Here is a 19,869-nt window from a genome sequence, read left to right on the forward strand (position 1 = left end):
TTCATCAATGTTTATACTTGCCTATTTGGTTTACTTATATTTCGAAAAGGACTCAAATAAAGATTGTATTTTGTACTTGTCTAGCAAAAAGTTCGCAGAATTACAGTGCTTGCATTTATTTTACTTATTATTGTTTAATGCACTAATATTTCTTTCCCTTCTATGTGTTTTAATGTATTAGTACCAATATATTTTAGCTGCATAACAAAAATGTTGACGTCCTTCTTCTTACAAAACAGAAAGGAACCAGCAATGCCACTTCTTAATCCTGAAGTGGATCAACCCTCCAGTTTGATGCTCTTGGGGCTAGTACAGTCAACTCTACTTATAGTCACTACAGTTAATATAAAACTACTGGTTATTGTCACACAAAATTGAGTCCCAAACATGCAAAACACCTCAATGTGGTTCCCTTTAAAGTCACACTCCGCTTGCTGCCACAGCTTTTCAAGCAACATTTGGAGTGACGATAACCGGAGTCTACTGTATTAAGCTCCATGAATCTCAAACCCCCGACAAGATAATTGAAATTATACCTGTTACCCGGTGAAAACAGTTGCAGGTAGTCAGTGAAACTGGGAGCTGAAAAGGAAAAAAGGAGGCTGGTATGGGACTTAGAAGCGAGGCGAAGAAATAAGGTTTTTTCGTGATACACCCTCCTCTCCCCCGCCCTTTCTCCGGTGCTATATCTTTTATGTCATCACGCATTTACTATAAATCTTCAATAAATCCAGGTCTTGAACACAGGTAGAACACTGTCCAGGAGCATGTTCCTATAAATATTTTAAGGACGTTAGCCCATTGTATGATTTTCATTTCAAATTTTTTGCCAGTTAAATTGTAAAAAAGTAATGGGGAACGCAAGGTTGTATTCGGCACCATTATTCCTCATTTTTTGCAACCTGTCCTTTATAAGCTGATTCAAACGTCTGTATCTTGAAGTTTTGCTGTCTAGCTCACTGATGTAGAAATGCGATAAAATTTTCGGATTTTGAGCACAAATCATGTTGATTTTATAGGTTCATTCTCGATTTTTAGCATCGCTGATATCGCTGCTGTACCTGAAGCTGCAACTTGTCCACATTAAATATATACTTTCTAAGAAGATTTCCACACGGATTTGATATTTTATGCAAGAATCAGTTAAGATATTTTTAACTGGCAACAAGAATGTTATTTGACAAAGCAAACTATCTGTAATGAGCTAGTTTTTGCGCAACTAAGAGGGACTGTAGCGTCTCTCCATATCTTTTGTTGATTCAGATAAGCATTACCAAAATAACTTAGCCTTTATCGAACTCGAAAGAAATTCGTAAATAACAGTTTACGAGTTTGCTGCACATAAAGGAACGCATTCGCGCAAAATTACACGCTTCAGCTATTTGTCATGGGTTGCGAGAGACGTGCCCAGGCTTCCAGAGCATATCGAATTTGTAACTGCGTTGATACCTGAAGATTTCGACTTCTTGTGTTGCGATTTGCATCGACTCTTTCACGAAAAAATGACGTAGGGTTGAATGGGAGTGATGAACCCAAGAAGCGAGGATGAAATGTCTAGTTGTTATTTATTTGGCATTTGGCGTATGGGTCTTTGTGAATTGTGGAGTGATAAAAAGGGACAATGGCGAACCTGCGATCGACAGTTCTGGTCAAGAGATCAAAAATAACACAGGTAAGCCTAGCCTCACGAAAATAATCTGGTAGTAATGGCAAACCTGCTATAATAACTTTCTATTATCGTTATATGTATGGTTCGAAATTTACTTTCACTGAAGATTTCACGGAATACGACATCGTGATCTAGCTGCCTCTTTTAATATAATTGTCAGATTTTTCTCTTTGCTGCTTTCAATTTTCTAACAAATTTTCTCGATGTTATTCCTTACTATGCTGGGTTGATGAATAAAAAAGAAAATGGTTGATTCTTCAAGACGTAAATTTATATATTTGTCAGCAATATATTTCAACTTTGTTATTTTAAAGTATTGTGACATGCGTTGATAGTCCAGTGCTATTAGGCAAATCAGTTTTCTTCCCAGTTTTGAAAGTAAAACCGTGCCAAACTTCACTTCGAAAAATCTCGAAGCCATTTTAAAACTAATAGACTTTGTGTATTTAATGCGGGATTAGCTGACTCAAGATTTTAAGCCGTAAATTACGAAAACATTATCCGATCGCATCTGAATAATTGAAATATCTGCATTAAAAAGAGTATTTTCGACCAGTGCCTTGTTTGTTTCCAAGGATTTTCTGTAATTTGTGAAGTTTTATGACGTATTTTCAGCCAATTTCTGTCAGCTGTCTTACTTGATTAATTTTACGCTTCTAAAAGCACCGTTAAAATGGTAAGCATTCTATACTATGACGTGATAACTATTTCTTATGGTTCTATAGAAGCTTCGAATTCGTCAGAAAACCAGACGGAGGCCAAAGAATCTGTAATCCAAGAGTCTGGAGCAAAGCGAAAAAACGTTCCCGAAGGTTTGTTGACATATTATGTAATGACTTTGTTAGTATCTTTATAAACCCTGATATTATGTTCAAAGCAGTTATAACGAAATCTGGGCATTCATGGTGCTCTTTTTCATATCATAGAACCTCACTATAAAACTCTTCTGCCAAATATTTGATCAGCCTCATATTCCCATAGCAACATAAAACGACATGATCATTTAACGCCAATTTGTATTGTAATATTCAGAATATTCAGAACCCAATGATTATTCAGACTATTTTAAGGAAATAATACATAAATGTATCAATGACCTCTCTATAAGCTTCAAATAAAAATTCTATGTTGATGACTTGTTAACTATGAACTGATACAAGAATCGTGGATTGGGTTGCTCAGATAAAACGGAAAGGGCCTAGGCAGTTGTTGCTAATGCAAATGGCATTTTCTTTCCTCTTGAGAGTGGATCACCAGACCCTGGACCAAATTTTTCTCTCATTTAACAGCAACTTTACGAGGTCACAAAGATGGACGAAAAGGCAATAGGACGTCCGATAAAACCAGTGAATCAGTTACAGTAACAGGGCAAGAACAGCCGTCTTCTGGACTAACCGGATCTGACAGCAAATATGACGGCGTTAACGACGATATCACTAAAGCATCACAGGAAGTTGCCGAGATAAGCAGGCTTATAGGAAAGCCCTTGACAGATTCTCATGCATTAGCCATGTTAAAGAGTATTCTGTTGGAGAAAATCCATACAAAACTAGAAGAAACTAAAGATACTGTCTCGGCTTCAAGCAAAAGTACTGAGGAGGGTGTGAACAAGTTTGTTGCTGCGTTGGCAGCATCGCAGAAAAATGACGGTGAGTCAGGCATGCATGTCACCAAACTACCAGACATTGATTTCTTCCGATCTAACTCAAGGGCATAATTGCAATCCATTTACCTTTTCCACTAACGTTTATTAATCATTAAACAACGGAAAACTACTAGCTAGACTTTCACCTGTGGAATATTTCACATGTTGGCATTCTCCCAATCTGCTGTTTCTAAAAATTGAATCTGTGAAGAGAATTTTCAATTATTCCCGCTCATACTTCCAACACCTATTTTAGGTATGTTTGTTAGCCAATCAGGTCGTTTGTTGACTTTTGATAGTTCAAGTTATCTAAATCAAATTGTTCATCATTTACTAGGAAATAAGCCAATTTTTTCAGACCTAAAGTCGACCTGCAATCACTTTTATGAAAGAGAAAAGATTTCGTTCGCCTTCTTATACGCAAGCAAACAAAATTCTTGTAACAATAACGGTTTTTCTTGTGAGTGGTGTCATTGAAATCCCAGTATCCAAAATTAAAAAGTAAACATTGCTGAAGACGAGATTCGATGCCCGGCTAATTTCTTAAGCTGAACACGAAGTTTAGTAAGATCATTTTGTCTACAGCCAAAGACGAAACCACAGAGCCTCAGCAAAAGTCTGAAAGTCATAAGATCAGCAATATTAAAGGTATTCTAATCAACTCAAAATTGTGTTTTGACTCTTTTGCACAATATTCCTACACTAATTACATTCTATCGATATTTCTTCATGGCTGCACTCTTTTGATATTCTACCAAAATGTTTTCTGTTTGAATCTCCTCCCAACAGACATCTCAACACACATGTGATATACGTGATTGTATTGCAGTTGATTGTGGCACGGTCGTTATCGATTCTAACATGATCTCAAAACTTGATTTCCAATTTGTGTTTCCTAAGTTTTAAATATTAAAGATATATCTTATTCAAACAAAGAGCTGTTTACATGACGAGCGATGACCCACAAGGTGACAGCTGAAGAACATTTAAGCTCCGCTTTGAATTTTCTCGTGTCAACCCAAAAACTCCTAATCATAACAATTGATAACAGTTTTAATATATCGCTTTATGCAAATGATGCTAATGTGAGGATTCTTAACTAACGACTAATTACTAATCATTGTAGTTTTAAATCTATCATACTTAGAAAAAATCAAATGTTCGGACCAAGAACCAACTGAGAAATGTCAGTATTTGAAGAGGCTAGGCCTGTGCGACCACAAGGGTCCTGGCGAAGTGAGAGTTAGGTGCCAGCTGACGTGTGGCGCATGCCCAGATTGTTCTGGCTGTACCACAATCGACTGTGGTACAATCTGCATTGGATATGGTGAGTGACATATCCGTGATGGGTGGGGACAGTGCACCCCTATTCAAATTTCTCCATCAAGGAATTTCTTTTGAGTTCTGATTCTAGTGGGTACTAAAATTAGATCGAAAATTCGTATTTAACTCTGCTAATATTTTATTATTTTTCGATTTCATTTGGATTTTAATCAATTGACAATATAAAAAGCAAAGGTTTGGAGACAGCATATGAGTAATTCGCCTTCTGCATAGAATATGGAATAAAAACGTAAATATATAAATATGGAATGGCCGAAATTGTTTCACCGAGTAAAGATAGGGAACACATTACAGATATCCCCTCCCCTTTTCCTTGACCATTCGAAAAAATGTTAATCTTTGAGTACCATTTTTTTGGTACAACAGCTTCCCCCAATTAAAGCTGAATTTTCTTTCAAGTTTGAAAAGGTAGAGGATGGTCTTTCACTGAGAATTTTTAATTGCAACATACGGCTTTAAAAGCCAGAATATTTTTATAAATCTCTTTACTCCACATCTTAATAATTGTGATAAATTCTTTCGTAGACGTCACACCTACGGTTCCACCTCCTCCGCCTCCAGCTCTCCCTGAAACCGCCCCTGTCCCAGCACCTATTCCACCCCCAGCACCTATTCCACCCCCAGCACCTTTTCCACCCCCAGCTCCTATTCCACCTCCAGCATTCATCCCACCTCCTGCTCCACCATCCGTAGTCCCTCCTCCGCCCCCTCCCCCCTTACCAGTTGCTGTACCCTCACCTCCTCTACTAGTCCCCACTGCTACAGCCCACCCGCACATTATAGCAGCGGCAGAGCCAGCTCATGTTGAAGCTGTACATGGTCACGACAAACAGGGACATGCAGTTGTAACTACAATCTCACCCTTAGCACACATGCACCCGACTTTACCAGTGGCGCACCCTCCAACGATCTTGCCAACAAACCATCTTCATTTGATGTGAGATTTTCTAATGTATTTCATCATTTATTTTATATCTTATTCATTTCTTGATGATTTAAAATTATTAAAAGGCCTAGACGTTTAGACGCTTGTCCATTTGTCTTGGTTTCTAAAATTGGCTGTTTTTCAGTTTCAGCTTCTTCCCTAAAACTGAAACATTTTTAAACAAGGCAAGAGCATTAGAGGAGCTCTTTCTGAATATTATTTCTACACAAAATCTGTTTATTTGCTTTAATTTTGATATAATTTAGAACTGATGATATTGCTCAATTTTAGTGCCACACCAACAGCACCAGCAGTATTACCGCCATCGCCAGCCATACCTTCACCACCCTGTCAACCCGTTGTACCAACAGAGGTTCACAACGTGCCACCACCTGTAGTACCTCCCCCACCTCCTTGCAAACCCGTGGCACCTACCTGCCCTCCTTGCAAACCAACAGCGCCTACATGCCCACCATGTAAACCAGCGCCCCCGGTTTGCCCGCCACCTGAACCCAACCCGCCACCTGTTGTTCATGTGCCAACAAAGGCACTTCCTCCTTGTGTTCCTGCGCCAGAGCCGGCGGTAAGACCTGTCGAGATGCATGCAGAAGGACATGTTACTGTTGTAGCTGCAAAGCCTACAGCAGTTGTTGATGATCATTTACACCCGGAAACAGTTGCCCAACCAAGCAAGCCTACTTGGCATCATCATCACCATCACCAGCATCCCGCTACTGTACCCACCATGCAGCCAATGATTGGTACAACTGTACAGACAGGTGTTGTGCCGCATGCAACTACACCAGTGGCTCATGTAGAGGTGAATGCGGCGTTTCCCGTTGAAGCGGCCAAACCAGCCGTTGCCCCAGTCGTAATAAATCCAGTGACAAGGCCACATCCAACCGTCCCTGCCAATCCGCTCCCTCCTGCTGCTCCCGCCGCGGGTACGTGCTGTAATCAAGGTATTTCTCTATATGCACGATGACTTTCCATCTTAAATTAAGTTTTAGGATTTTCCAGCTTAAATATTGAATTATTCCCTGTTGTCTGAATTATTGAGTTAATAAGGGTTGTAGGTCTCAGCAAAACCTGTTTGTGAGGATAATCCCTTGTCACTTTTACACGATGAAGTTGATTACGTGCCCTTGATCCCCGTTCAGTGTTTCTATATACTAAATGTTTCAGTAATTTTTGAAAAAATTGTCTTCGGTCAACAGCTGTTTGTTCGTCGTGTACAATTATCCATCAAGTCAAGTTACTTTCGATTGCATTATAGCAAATAGTGTTATGTTAATCCTATGGATTTCGGGATGTTCCAAAGTTTAGGAATCGTTTGATACAGTTCACTACAGAATCTTGCAAAATTAAAGAGGAGATATAAGATTTTGTTCCTGGAATGCCACCAAAAGCGATTTTTCAGTCATATAGAATAACAGAAAGTAATTTTGTTCAGTAAGTACGCTGTATTGACTCAAAGTTTCGATAGTCTAATTGTGTTGTTCGGCAAGTATCAACTCTAGGCCCACTGCTAATTGCATTGTAATACCAACGTAAATTAGTTACAAACTTTTATGCTAAAAATTTGGAAAAACTTAGGCCGTTTTTTTCCTGGCTGAAGAAACTTTTTGAAATGTTGATTTATACCTTGCAAACCTGTGCTAAGTTCCATTTTATCTGTCATTCTATATTTTTCAGATGTTCAAAAGTGTGCTACTCCGGTTGATATTGGCCTGGTTTTGGATTCATCAGCAGGCGTTCGCGGTCGTTGGGGCTATATTAAAAATTTTGCAAAGTCTCTGATCGATCATTTCAAAATGGGGGAATACGCGCGTTTTGGCGTCGTGCAGTTCGACACGATAGCAAAATTTCCTATCAGGCTTGAAACATACAATGACGCAGAAATGCTAAAAGTGCACGTTCAAAAACTTCTGATGAACCCCTATGGAAAACGACGAACAGATGACGCATTGAAAATTGCCCGAGATGATTTATTCCGCACAGCAAGAGCTGGAGTTCGTCGCGCGATGGTTATTGTAACAAATGGACGGGCAAACGGTAATCATCACTGGTCATTGGTTTACTTATCCCTTACACTCTTTTCTGGTTCTGACGGAGCTTTCCCACGAACATAAGATAACATGAGAATAAGGACGCAAGCCAAGGCTGTGACTGAATAAGGTTAAGAAAGGGTTTAGAGTTAGGGGTATCGGATGTAACGAAACCTAATCCTGGTTAACGAATCCTTATATTTGAAGGAGTAAACCGTTAGAAAGGCCATTTCAGTCTGTCAAAATGGTATAGATTTAACTGGTGCCATGACCATTGGGCATTAAAAGACTGTGAAATTACAAAAGCAGCCAAAACGTATCTTTTCACAAGAAACACTCTCTGCCTCTCTAATCGGGGCTGTAGGACAAGATGGCCCCTTAGACATCTTATGCAGTTTCAATTACCAATCTCTTCCTCCTTTTCAGGTGACGATCCAACTATAAATTGGAGCCAGATGATAGTCGAGCCTGCAAGAGAGCTCCAGGAGGCTGGCGTTGAGGTGTTCGTTGTCGGTGTAACTGCCCATGCGGCCCCAGAAGAGCTGAAGATCATGGCTACTGATCCTAGCACACAGCATGTGTACCAAGTGCCAACGTTTGACCAAATACTGACTGTAGTGGAGCCGATAGCAACACGGATTTGTCATGGTACTGTTTGACTTTTAGCTTTCTTTTTGGTTAGTTCAACAACAGACATTTGGATTTTTATTGCACACGAAGTCTAAAATCCCTCTAATATTCCCCAGGGCCTACGTTACGAATTTGAAAGTGGAGTGGGGCAGGCTAGCTAAAGTAGGGGGCCAAGGCTTCTTTCCCTTCTACTGCAGCTTTAAAAATACTTGTTTCGCAAAAAGTTGAGGGGTCATGGCCACACCGCCCCTCCCCTCTCCCCCCCCCCCCCGGAGGCATGGGTGCTGATCTCAGTTATAGTATTTTCTGTTATAGAATAACATCAAATGTTGCTAGGAGATGAAGTTTTACAGAACTTAGTTTGATCAATTACCCTATATTTAAGCTACAAACAAGATATGCATGCCAAACATTTCGAACTGAAAAAAGCTTGGATAAAATTTATCAGTCACAAATGGCCTAAAACTTGGTCTAAGATGCATTTTTGGCTCAATATTTTTTTAATTACTAATTTTATAATGAATCATTTTATTGGCTGTCAATTTGATCAAGTAGAAATCCTAAGCTGTCAAATGGTTTAGTAAATTTTAACTAACAACACACATTTGAACAAGCAATGAAATAGTCACTTTTGAAAGCCTGATTTCATTTCTAATGCATAAGTATCTGGCTACCATATCGTTTTCCTTTCTTTATTGCTCCTACTTTTGAGCAACCGATGGCAGTTTTTTCTGTGTTCTGCATCAAAACTCCTAACCACTTTTATTTCATGTATCTATGCCATGCTATGTTGATTTAACTTTGTCCAAATGCTTCCTTTACCTTAACAAGTTTATCAATTGACGTAAACTTTAAACTTTAAGTATTGTTAAAGCATGATGATTTCAGTAACAATAAACGAAGATTAACATAGCTATTGGACATAAGAATATTAACTAATTGTTACCTATTGTCTTTGTATCTTTTGGCAGCTGAAGTTTATTTCTCACCGCCATCTTGTTTTGCCCTCAGTTTGTTTTTAATTTTATTAATTTCTATACCAAACTGCTATTTCGTTGTATAAAATCATAGCTGTGTAAAAGATGTTTTTTAGGACGTACTAATAATGAAGATTGCATTCAAGAAACGTAGAAGTGCAAACCTTTCCATAACTGTAGATTTTTCCCAGGGAAATTTTGTGTCATTTCATCCCAGTGGCGGATTTGAGGGGGGCAGCTAGGGGCAGTTGCCCCTCCTTCAACGAGTTGAAGCAAGTCTGGCGCCCTTTCTTTGAAAATTGTGCACCCCTTTTGAAGAATGGGAATCAGGTGAAAAGGTTTTTGAAACCGATAGGTTAATTTGCTTCAAAGATTACCTCAAAGTTATGTTGTTTATTCCGAAAATGGATCTGAAATTGTTGTATACAGCGTACTCTCGTCATCAATTTTTGAGAATTTTCAGCGCCCCCACTACCAACTGCCCCTCCTTCAAATTTGCTCTGGATCCGCCCCCGTTTCATCCATTCTATAAAGAGGATTTAGATACAGACAAAACCCTTGGACATGAAGACCAGTTCTAATTTGAAATATTGAAAATGGCTATCAGTATCACATACGAAATAACCTGTTGTTCTCAATGCAACATGAGCCACACAGTAGTAAATATGCTTCGAGCTGAGTTATTGTCAATTTTTGGTTTGAATTGAAGCTTCATGGCAAAGCTCTTACATTTTTATTTGAAATAGGCAAATTATCTCGTCTTGACGTTTCTCGTTAATCTGGGAAATAATTTCAGCTGTCAAGAGACCTTAACCGTGTGACTTAATTAAATTTTTCTTGCTTAATTATCAAACTGACATTAATTGTAAAAAATACCCAACATCTGTTAGTCAAGTTTGCTTTTCCCAAGAAAACATTTCTCAAAGCACCAAGTTCTGTTTCAGTCTAACGCTTTTTGAATTTTCCAGTTCAGCTCTTAAACGTTATTAGCACGTGACCCTTGTTCCTTCTTGTGAAACACTGTATATCTAGCCAAATGCAACGAGGATGAAATGGTTTTATTTAATTTAAATTGTTAAGATAAAATCTATAAAATCTCTAGAGCCCGTTGCAGCAAAGTAAATGCAAGGATGCTATGTATTACAAATGACAGTTTATATCAACTATGTGTTGTGTCTGTTTAACTACTGATTTTGTTGCTGAGGGTAACACAAAGATGGTTGAGAAACAAACTTGGCTCTATAAAAACTAACCATTCACCAGGTAACATAAATTTATCATACTGAATCTAAAAATTTCAAATTATAAATGTCTATTTAATTCTTTGCCTTTCTTAAGAAATTTTTCTTAAGAAATTTCTTAAGAATATTTAATTCTGATCTCTTAGAAAAAGTTAATTCTACTGTTCTCACATCTCACATTCTTCTGTTAACGAACGATATTTGACTTAGCACCTTAACTTCACACCTCTCTGGATCATTGCCTCTTATCAAGACTCAATTCTTTAACTACCAGCTATTTTTTTATCACTATTATTTCTCTATCTTGTAACATATATCGTGTATCGTATTTCCGTTAAACAGTTTTTTGTAGGTGCAACTTAAAATAGCAAAAGTTTAGTAGTTTGGTGTGATTCAGGGTCTCATGTATGTTTATGAAGTCATGAAGACGGTGTTCTCTTTAGTATAAAAATAAGTTAAGTTTTTTTCTCTTCAGTATCTTCATAAACTTGAAACAGTCTCTACGTCGCATGCGAATTTCAACTGCCTTCGAGAGCATGTTTTTACCTCTGTAAACTGTTCGAATGATTGAATGCGTTTTTATGAGATTTAACACTTAATTGTTGAAAAAATTTCAAAAGAAATACGACATAATTGAAAACTTTTGTTTTTTAAGTTGTGTAACTTGTAGAGCAAGTGGCATAAATTGTTCTAATAAATATTTTAAAAAATGTGCTTCAATATATGACGTCATATAGAAAGAGGGTTTCTGCAATGGATTTCGCCGTCTTACTCATTCATGTCTTTTGTATATTTGTCCGTTTGTGATGCGTCTACATATGTCTCACTTTTTTGTCTTTAAGGTTGGGTATCTGTAGTGAATGCATTGACTGATGGTATCCATCTCACTCTCGGTGGTTCGGTTTCACAACCATTAGCCGGTTCGCTATATACGCCAACCGGTCCTTATGGTAAGAAATAAGTTAATAACAGTTTGAATGAACGATAAAGTTGTAAATAAAGAGAGAAAGGCTTAACAAGGAATGAATAAAAGATTCCTTATAAACGATCAGTTTATATCAGTTTTTAACTGACAGTTTTCAGCTTTTAGTCAAAAACTGATGGTGTATTTAGCAAAAACTGACAAAAACTGATGCATTAATGAGCATCAGTTTTTGACTGAAGAAGTTGAACACGTCCAACTTCGTCAGTTTCTAACTGATGGGATTTCTATTCATTGGTGCAAAGTCTATTGTGGTAAATGTGGAAAAGTTACAAACACAGATGAATTTATATATGCGTGGAAGTACTGAAAATCGTTATGCAATGTGACGTTTGACTCAAAAGTAGTTTCGAATTGCGAATATTTTGAAAACGATCTCTTTTTTCATTTTTTGGTATTTTCGCAATTTTCTTGACGACTAAAGCTTTAGCAAAAAGAACTGCAGTTCGTTCATGATCAAGCTATATATCAAAACAGAATGAGCTGTCAGTCAAAAAGTGAAGAAAACTGATCATGTTTGGAGGATATCTGCTTTGAGAGACTGAAAGCTATCAGTCAAAAACTGATAAAACTGATCGCGTATTTCAGGCTTAAGTCGCCGGATATGTCGACAAATATTAATTTGAACAGGGTCTTTATGGGTTCGCGAAAAATCTATAACCATATTTCAGAAATCAATAAATAGTGATTAGGAATCGGTTCTCAAAGTAAAATGACAACAAATATTTTTTTAGGTTGTAGTGTAAAATACGCCAAGTTAGGATGTTACAGTGATGACGGCAACAACCCGCGACCCTTGCCCGAAGAACTCTTCACGGACAACAGCCCTACCTCGCCTGTTGCCACTGGTAGACATGTGGACTATGACAACTGGGACAAATATCTGCCAACTATTGTCTGCAGGTGTGCAGAGATGGCAAATCGAAAAGGGTATAATGTCTTCGGCGTGCAGATGTTTGGTAAGTCAAGCTTTATTAATCAGATGCCGCATCAGCCTCCGGAAATGGGGAAGACTGGGGATCTTGACATCATTATGGCTGAATACTTCAAGCAATAAAGGCACACAGACCAACCCTCCTCCCTTATATTTTCTCATCGGACTTATACAAATTATAAAATCGATCTTGACGAGAATCGGGAATATTGGGGAAGACAAGCCCCCCAAAGTCCTCCCCGTGGCGCTGCCTCTGCATGTAATGCTTTCAATACAAAAATAGGGAACCTATAATCAGCCTGAAGGCTTGCACGCTAAGGAAAAAAACCAGTTATCATCAAAAGATCAACAATCATTGCGCAATATAATTAAATTTGACTTGCTGGATTTCGATATTACATTAACTAACATTGAATGTTAAAATGTTTCTTTTTATTGGGCTTGAAATGTCAATTTCCTTTATTCCTCTAGGCATGCGTGGAATTTTATATAATATTCTATAAACAGGCACCGCGGAGCAAGGGGGCTAGGTAGCCCCCCCCCCCCCAACTTTTTGCATGAAATGCCAAATATAAAGTACTAAACTACTACTGAAGTCTCTTTTTATACGGTTTTAGCCCCCCCCCCCCCCCTTTGGTGGACTGCAAATTTACCTGATTAGAAACCTTTTGCCTGAAATTCTTTAGTTGCTGTCACAAACCTCTGCAGTGCATTTTGTCAATCTAACTCTGTATATAATTCGCAACTTTCATTTTAATTTAATAATAACGGAATTTTCCTAATAATTTTGTCAAATCTCTATATCGGAACAGGCAAAGTATATAGTTACTACCCGAGGCGGCACCATGGTCGGTTCCCTGGAAAATGCACTCTTTCAAGCACATTTCACTAAAGCAATCCTCCTAATCCTATTGAAAATAATTTTTTTTGCAAACAAATTGAACAGCAGATAAAAACAACTGGTACAATTTCGCCGTGGTCTTGAAAAATACCATGTTATCAGTTACTTCTGAAGCTAAGTAACAAGCAGCACTGGTTGCCAATTTAGATCCCTTTTTCCATCTTAGCATGTCCTTTGAATGTTAAAAAAAATCTGAAGCTCATAGTGAATTGCAGTTGACGCTTCTACCGAGAAACTTTAGGGGAAATGGACACAAGACACAATTTTACCTAAAGAGGGCCTGGATTTTTCGATTTAGTGCCAGCAAGAAATCTTCAAATCATTAGTTTGTTTACCTTCATTCAAATCATAGTCATAAGAACGGTATATGATTTGAATGAAGGTAATCCGTTGCTCCGTTCTTATGACTATGTTCAAATCAAGGAATATCATATTTAACCAACGGAGCAACTACCTTTGCTTGATCCTTTATTGATTTTATGACATGAAGGTCTCTAAAATACCTAAAGCGTTTCTTCCGCCGAGCGGATTTTGCCTGAAATCTTTTATTCAGATACTATTGGGGGGTGTGACACCCCCCCCCCCACACACATCTCCCGGTCGCGACGCCCCTGATTGTGTATAATTATGCATAAGTTTCAATAAATTATCTTTATATATTTGCATATTTCATTTCATTTGGGTGGCCCTTCAGCGGAGAAGCTGGTTTTCAAGGGGCCCTCCATCTACATTACATACTTTATACATGATTTCCAATTTTTGATTTTTTAAAAAAGCTTTTTTACTTACAATAAAAACATTGTTTATGAAATAACGTAAATTAAGGTAGAATAAATAGCCTGATATTACAAAACATTTAAATGAATACTCCAATCAATTTTCTAGGGTCGTGTTGGTCGGGGTCACAGGCAGGGCAGACATATGCCGTTGATGGAGAGGCGGACCAGGACATGTGTATTTCTTTTGGATTCAAAGCATGTGCACCGACAGACGGTGTTTGTGTAGGAAAACAGCAAACGAATTTCGTATACACATTTGATGACGAGGCTAGATGATTCGATGTATTTTTTGCCTCTAGGAGAGGAAACTATTAGAACTGGGAAGATGATATCTGAACCAGGTTGATTAAAGTGCGCATACAGTATCAAACCGAAGAAGGGTGTAATATTTTTTAATCCCATTCAAACTGTGCACCGTTTTGGAATCAAGCAACAAATCACACATTATAACACAATTAGTAACGCTAAGATCATATGGCGTGATTTCAAATACGTTTTGCAACAGAGCTGCTTCACTCTCTGTACCAAATAAGTAACTTTCAGATATGCTACCTTCAGGCAGGGCCAGATTAGGTGCAAGGTAGGTTCTATTTGTGCTGCAGGGTTAGGCCCATTACTTAAATAGGCCCATGTGAAAACAGACGAGAATACTTCGAAGTTTAATATCCCCAATAATATACTTTGGAAAGAGTACTTGGTTTGCATACAGGGTATAACTTTGCTACTTGTTTTTTATTATTATGGAAACATTGCAACGTTTTATTGGAAAAAAATGGCTTGAATAGGTCAGAAATAAACAAAGAAAAGATAAAAAATTATTTAAGCTTGTAGATAACAATTTTTTATAGATAAACCAGGCCTTAAAAATGCTCGTTTTTCTTTTCTGTATGACTGAACTATTTCTTTTCTCGATGATGCACATACACTTTAGCATCGTTTGCTATCGGGACCTAAGGCAAACTGCCTTGGCTTGAAGTATCTAAAAATTGTCTTGACTACAAAAAAACGTTACTTTCAAATCAGCATATCTTAAAAGCAACCTATTCTAATGAAACCTTGAGAAAACTTTATGTTATTTCAAACAGCCAACAACTTTCTATAAATGGTAGTTTTCTTTTTTGATCAAAAAATGGGTAATTACCAGCATCTCTTCTATCTATGTTACTAGTAAATTGATTAAAATCCTGAACACAAACCACTATTTCTTTCTAAAATCTAACACTTTACTTTCTTAACAAAATCTGGCGGCACATAATCTTTAAAATTTTCAAGAAAGGATTATGTTTAGACTGACTGAAAATCTTCTGACCTCCGCATTTCGTTAAATATCAAACACAAAAGCTTTTGCCTGTTGAAACCTTGGTCAGAAGAGCCGATAGTTTTCGTAAGGCTCTAACAATATATTGTATCTTTGATAATATATTGTATCTAAAATTTCATTAAATCATCGCATCTAGAATGCTGATAAAAACCTCCGTCAAAATCATTCCTTGCTACATTGGCAAACAATATTTTTACCAATTGTGACCTTGCAAAATTTGGTAAAATCTTTTGAACTTCACCATTTTCAAATGGTTAAAAAAAGACATTACTATTTTTTCTTGTTAAATCAAAGAAAAAGCTTTTTATTCATGATAATAATGATTTAACAAATGCATATTAATCAATCCTTATTTTTTGATAACATTCCTCAGCTGAATAAGTGTATATTGAAAAAAAAGAATTTAAATTTTAGAGCAAAGAATAGCCTTAAGTAAATTCAAAAGTGTATTTAAATCATTTTATGGCTTATTTACGGTACATTTAGGCAGGTTTTTGATAGATAAATCCTTGCTAAAAAATTTAGCTATTTTGGCAAGTTAATAGCCTTGCCATTTTGCGAAAATCCTTAATCAAGAAAGCTGCAATTTTAGAGAAAAAAAAGCTTTAAGTAAAGTCAAAAGTCGAATTAAATCATTTTATGGCTTATTTACAGTACATTTAGGCGGTTTTTTGATAGAAAAATCCTTGCTGAAAAATGTAGCTATTTTGGCAAGTTAATAGCCTTCCCTTTTTGCGAAAATTCTTACTCAAGAAACCTGCAATTTTATAGCAAAAAATAGCCTTAAGCATAGTCAAAAGTCAATTTAAATCATTTTATGGCTTAATTACAGTACATTTAGGCAGGTTTTTGATAAAAAAATCCTTGCTAAAAAATTTAGCTATTTAGGCAAGTTAATAGCCTTGCCTTTTTGCGAAAATTCTTACTCAAGATAGCTGCAATTTTATAGCAAAGAATAGCCTTAAGTAAAGTCAAAAGTCGATTTAAATCATTTTATGGCTTATTTACAGTACATTTAGGCAGGTTTTTTGATAGAAAAATCCTTGCTAAAAAAATTAGCTATTTCGGCAAGTTAATAGCCTTGCCTATTTGCTATTTCAGCAAGTTAATAGCCTTGCCTATTTGCGAAAATTCTTAGTCAAGAAAGCTGCAATTTTAGAGCAAAAAATAGCCTTAAGTAAAGTCAAAAGTCAATTTAAATCATTTTATGGCTTAATTACAGTACATTTAGGCAGGTTTTTGATAGAAAAATCCTTGCTAAAAAATTTAGCTATTTCGGCAAGTTAATAGCCTTGCCTATTTGCTATTTCGGCAAGTTAATAGCCTTGCCATTTTGCGAAAATTCTTACTCAAGAAACCTGCAATTTTAGAGCAAAAATAGCCTTAAGTGAAGTTAAAAGTCGATTTAAATCATTTTATGGCTTATTTACAGTACATTTAGGCGGTTTTTTGATAGAAAAATCCTTGCTGAAAAATGTAGCTATTTTGGCAAGTTAATAGCCTTGCCTTTTTGCGAAAATTCTTACTCAAGAAACCTGCAATTTTGGAGCAAAAAATAGCCTTAAGTGAAGTTAAAAGTCAATTTAAATCATTTTATGGCTTAATTACAGTACATTTAGGCAGGTTTTTGGTAGAAAAATCCTTGCTAAAAAATGTAGCTATTTTGGCAAGTTAATAGCCTTGCCTTTTTGCGAAAATTCTTACTCAAGAAACCTGCAATTTTAGAGAAAAAAATAGCCTTAATTAAAGATAAAAGTCGATTTAAACGATTTATGGCTTATTTACAGTACATTTAGGCAGGTTTTTGATAGAAAAATCCTTGCTAAAAAATTTGGCTATTTTGGCAAGTTAATAGCCTTTTTGCTAATTAGCCTTTTTGCGAGAATTCTTACTCAAAAAAGCTGTAATTTTAGAGCAAAGAATAGCCTTATGTAAAGTCAAAAGTGTATTTAAATCATTTTATGGCTTATTTACGGTACATTTAGGCAGGATTATGATAGAAAAATTCCTTGCTAAAAAATTTAGCTATCTTGGCAAGTTAATAGCCTTGCCTTTTTGCGAAAATTCTTACTCAAGAAAGCTGCAATTTTAGAGCAAAAAATAGCCTTAAGTAAAGTCAAAAGTGTAATTAAATCATTTTATGGCTTATTTACAGTACATTTAGGCGGTTTTTGATAGAAAAATCCTTGCTGAAAAATGTAGCTATTTTGGCAAGTTAATAGCCTTCCCTTTTTGCGAAAATTCTTACTCAAGAAAGCTGCAATTTTAGAGCAAAGAATAGCCTTAAGTAAAGTCAAAAGTCAATTTAAATCATTTTATGGCTTATTTACGGTACATTTAGGCAGGTTTTTGATAGAAAAATCCTTGCTCAATAAAGCTGCAATTTTATAGCAAAAAATAGCCTTAAGCATAGTCAAAAGTCAATTTAAATCATTTTATGGCTTAATTACAGTACATTTAGGCAGGTTTTTGATAGAAAAATCCTTGCTAAAAATTTTAGCTATTTTGGCAAGTTAATAAATAGCCTTGCCTTTTTGCGAAAATTCTTACTCAAGAAACCTGCAATTTTATAGCAAAAAATAGCCTTAAGCATAGTCAAAAGTCAATTTAAATCATTTTATGGCTTAATTACAGTACATTTAGGCAGGTTTTTGATAGAAAAATCCTTGCTGAAAAATGTAGCTATTTTGGCAAGTTAATAGCCTTCCCTTTTTGCGAAAATTCTTACTCAAGAAACCTGCAATTTTATAGCAAAAAATAGCCTTAAGCATAGTCAAAAGTCAATTTAAATCATTTTATGGCTTAATTACAGTACATTTAGGCAGGTTTTTGATAGAAAAATCCTTGCTAAAAATTTTAGCTATTTTGGCAAGTTAATAAATAGCCTTGCCTTTTTGCGAAAATTCTTACTCAAGAAACCTGCAATTTTATAGCAAAAAATAGCCTTAAGCATAGTCAAAAGTCAATTTAAATCATTTTATGGCTTAATTACAGTACATTTAGGCAGGTTTTTGATAGAAAAATCCTTGCTGAAAAATGTAGCTATTTTGGCAAGTTAATAGCCTTGCCATTTTGCGAAAATTCTTACTCAAGAAACCTGCAATTTTATAGCAAAAAATAGCCTTAAGCATAGTCAAAAGTCAATTTAAATCATTTTATGGCTAAATTACAGTACATTTAGGCAGGTTTTTGATAGAAAAATCCTTGCTAAAAATTTTAGCTATTTTGGCAAGTTAATAAATAGCCTTGCCTTTTTGCGAAAATTCTTACTCAAGAAAACTGCAATTTTAGAGCAAAAAATAGCCTTAAGTAAAGTCTAAAGTGTATTTAAATCATTTTATGGCTTATTTACGGTATATTTAGGCAGGTTTTTGATAAAAAAATCCTTGCTAAAAAATTTAGCTATTTAGGCAAGTTAATAGCCTTGCCTTTTTGCGAAAATTCTTACTCAAGATAGCTACAATTTTATAGCAAAGAATAGCCTTAAGTAAAGTCAAAAGTCGATTTAAATCATTTTATGGCTTATTTACAGTACATTTAGGCAGGTTTTTGATAGAAAAATCCTAGGTCAAAAGTTTGGCTATTTTGACAAGCCAATTGCTTTGTTTTTTTTTGGAAAATACTAATTCAAGAAAGCTGCTATTTTATAGCAAAAAATAGTCTTAAGTACAGTAAAAAGTCGATTTAAACAATTGTATGGCTTATTTTCAGTATATTTAACGAGGGTTTTGATAAAAAACTCTTGCTTGAAAATTTGGCTTTCTTGGTAGGCCTATGGTTTTGTTTTTTTTACGAAAATTCCTACCCAAGAATACTGCAATTTTTAAAAGCAGAAATAACGTCTAAAAGAGTCGAAAGCCGAATTACTCCATTTTATGGCTTATTCAGCTTTACTTGCTGCTGAAATTTTTCAGGGCTAAAATTCGTTACTACATCAAGAAAAATAATATTTTTCTTCAAGATATATCGCTGTAAAAATTGATAATTTTTTTTAAGCCTATAGCCTTACTTTTTGATTGAATTTTTAATGACTTGTCTTAATGATGTTTTCTTGAATAATCAGAATATTATTGTTATTAAGGCTATATAGGTGAGTTAATTCGCTACTACATCAAGAAAAATGATATATTATTTGAAAAAAGTTGACTCTAAGATTTGATAACTTTCTTGAAGCTATAACCTTACTTTTTGAGGAAATTTTACAGGTCTAAAATTATAGACGTGTTCTTTAAACAATCAGATAATTTTTGCTGTTAAAGCCAGATAATTCGTTATTACATCAAGAAAAATATGGTATTATTTCCTAAAATTTGGCCTTTAGAACTGGTAGTTTTATTAATCCTATAGCCTCACTTTTTGATTAAATTTTTCAGAAGAATAACAATTGACGCTACATTATCATCAGATTATCATTTCTCTAGGAGCTTGGTACCACATTGAACCCATGCATTATACAGGGAACGGCTTTGCCTG

At 35.9% G+C, this 19,869-nt stretch overlaps 1 protein-coding gene across 4 annotated transcripts; it reads left to right on the forward strand.

The window, feature by feature from the left end:
• The first annotated feature begins 309 nt into the window (after window positions 1-309).
• Window positions 310-15,572, forward strand: LOC135684148 (uncharacterized). Of its 4 annotated transcripts, none has more exons than XM_065199563.2 (12): window positions 310-1,672; window positions 2,395-2,481; window positions 2,959-3,318; window positions 3,900-3,962; window positions 4,462-4,641; window positions 5,184-5,595; window positions 5,875-6,545; window positions 7,279-7,638; window positions 8,058-8,279; window positions 11,322-11,429; window positions 12,196-12,420; window positions 14,182-15,572. In XM_065199563.2, exons 1-12 carry the CDS (start codon window positions 1,546-1,548, stop codon window positions 14,349-14,351), a joined length of 2,985 nt encoding a protein of 994 aa, XP_065055635.2. In that variant the 5' UTR covers window positions 310-1,545; the 3' UTR covers window positions 14,352-15,572. The 4 variants fall into 4 exon arrangements, with proteins under 4 accessions (XP_065055635.2, XP_065055636.2, XP_065055637.2 ...); XM_065199564.2 differs by having other exon boundaries at window positions 5,875-6,527; XM_065199565.2 differs by lacking the exon at window positions 4,462-4,641.
• The last annotated feature ends 4,297 nt before the right edge of the window (window positions 15,573-19,869 follow it).

This window comes from Rhopilema esculentum, chromosome 21 (genome assembly GCF_057945365.1).
Source record: "Rhopilema esculentum isolate cy_ngs chromosome 21, ASM5794536v1, whole genome shotgun sequence".
NCBI classification, from domain to species: Eukaryota; Metazoa; Cnidaria; class Scyphozoa; order Rhizostomeae; family Rhizostomatidae; genus Rhopilema; species Rhopilema esculentum.

Excerpts from the sequence above, each read along its gene's own strand:
- LOC135684148 (XM_065199563.2), top strand. The coding sequence starts at position 1,546 with ATGAAATGTCTAGTTGTTATTTATTTGGCATTTGGCGTATGGGTCTTT. Across the intron at positions 2,482-2,958 it reads GCGAAAAAACGTTCCCGAAG|CAACTTTACGAGGTCACAAA; the intron begins GTTTGTTGACAT and ends CTCATTTAACAG. Across the intron at positions 4,642-5,183 it reads TACAATCTGCATTGGATATG|ACGTCACACCTACGGTTCCA; the intron begins GTGAGTGACATA and ends ATTCTTTCGTAG.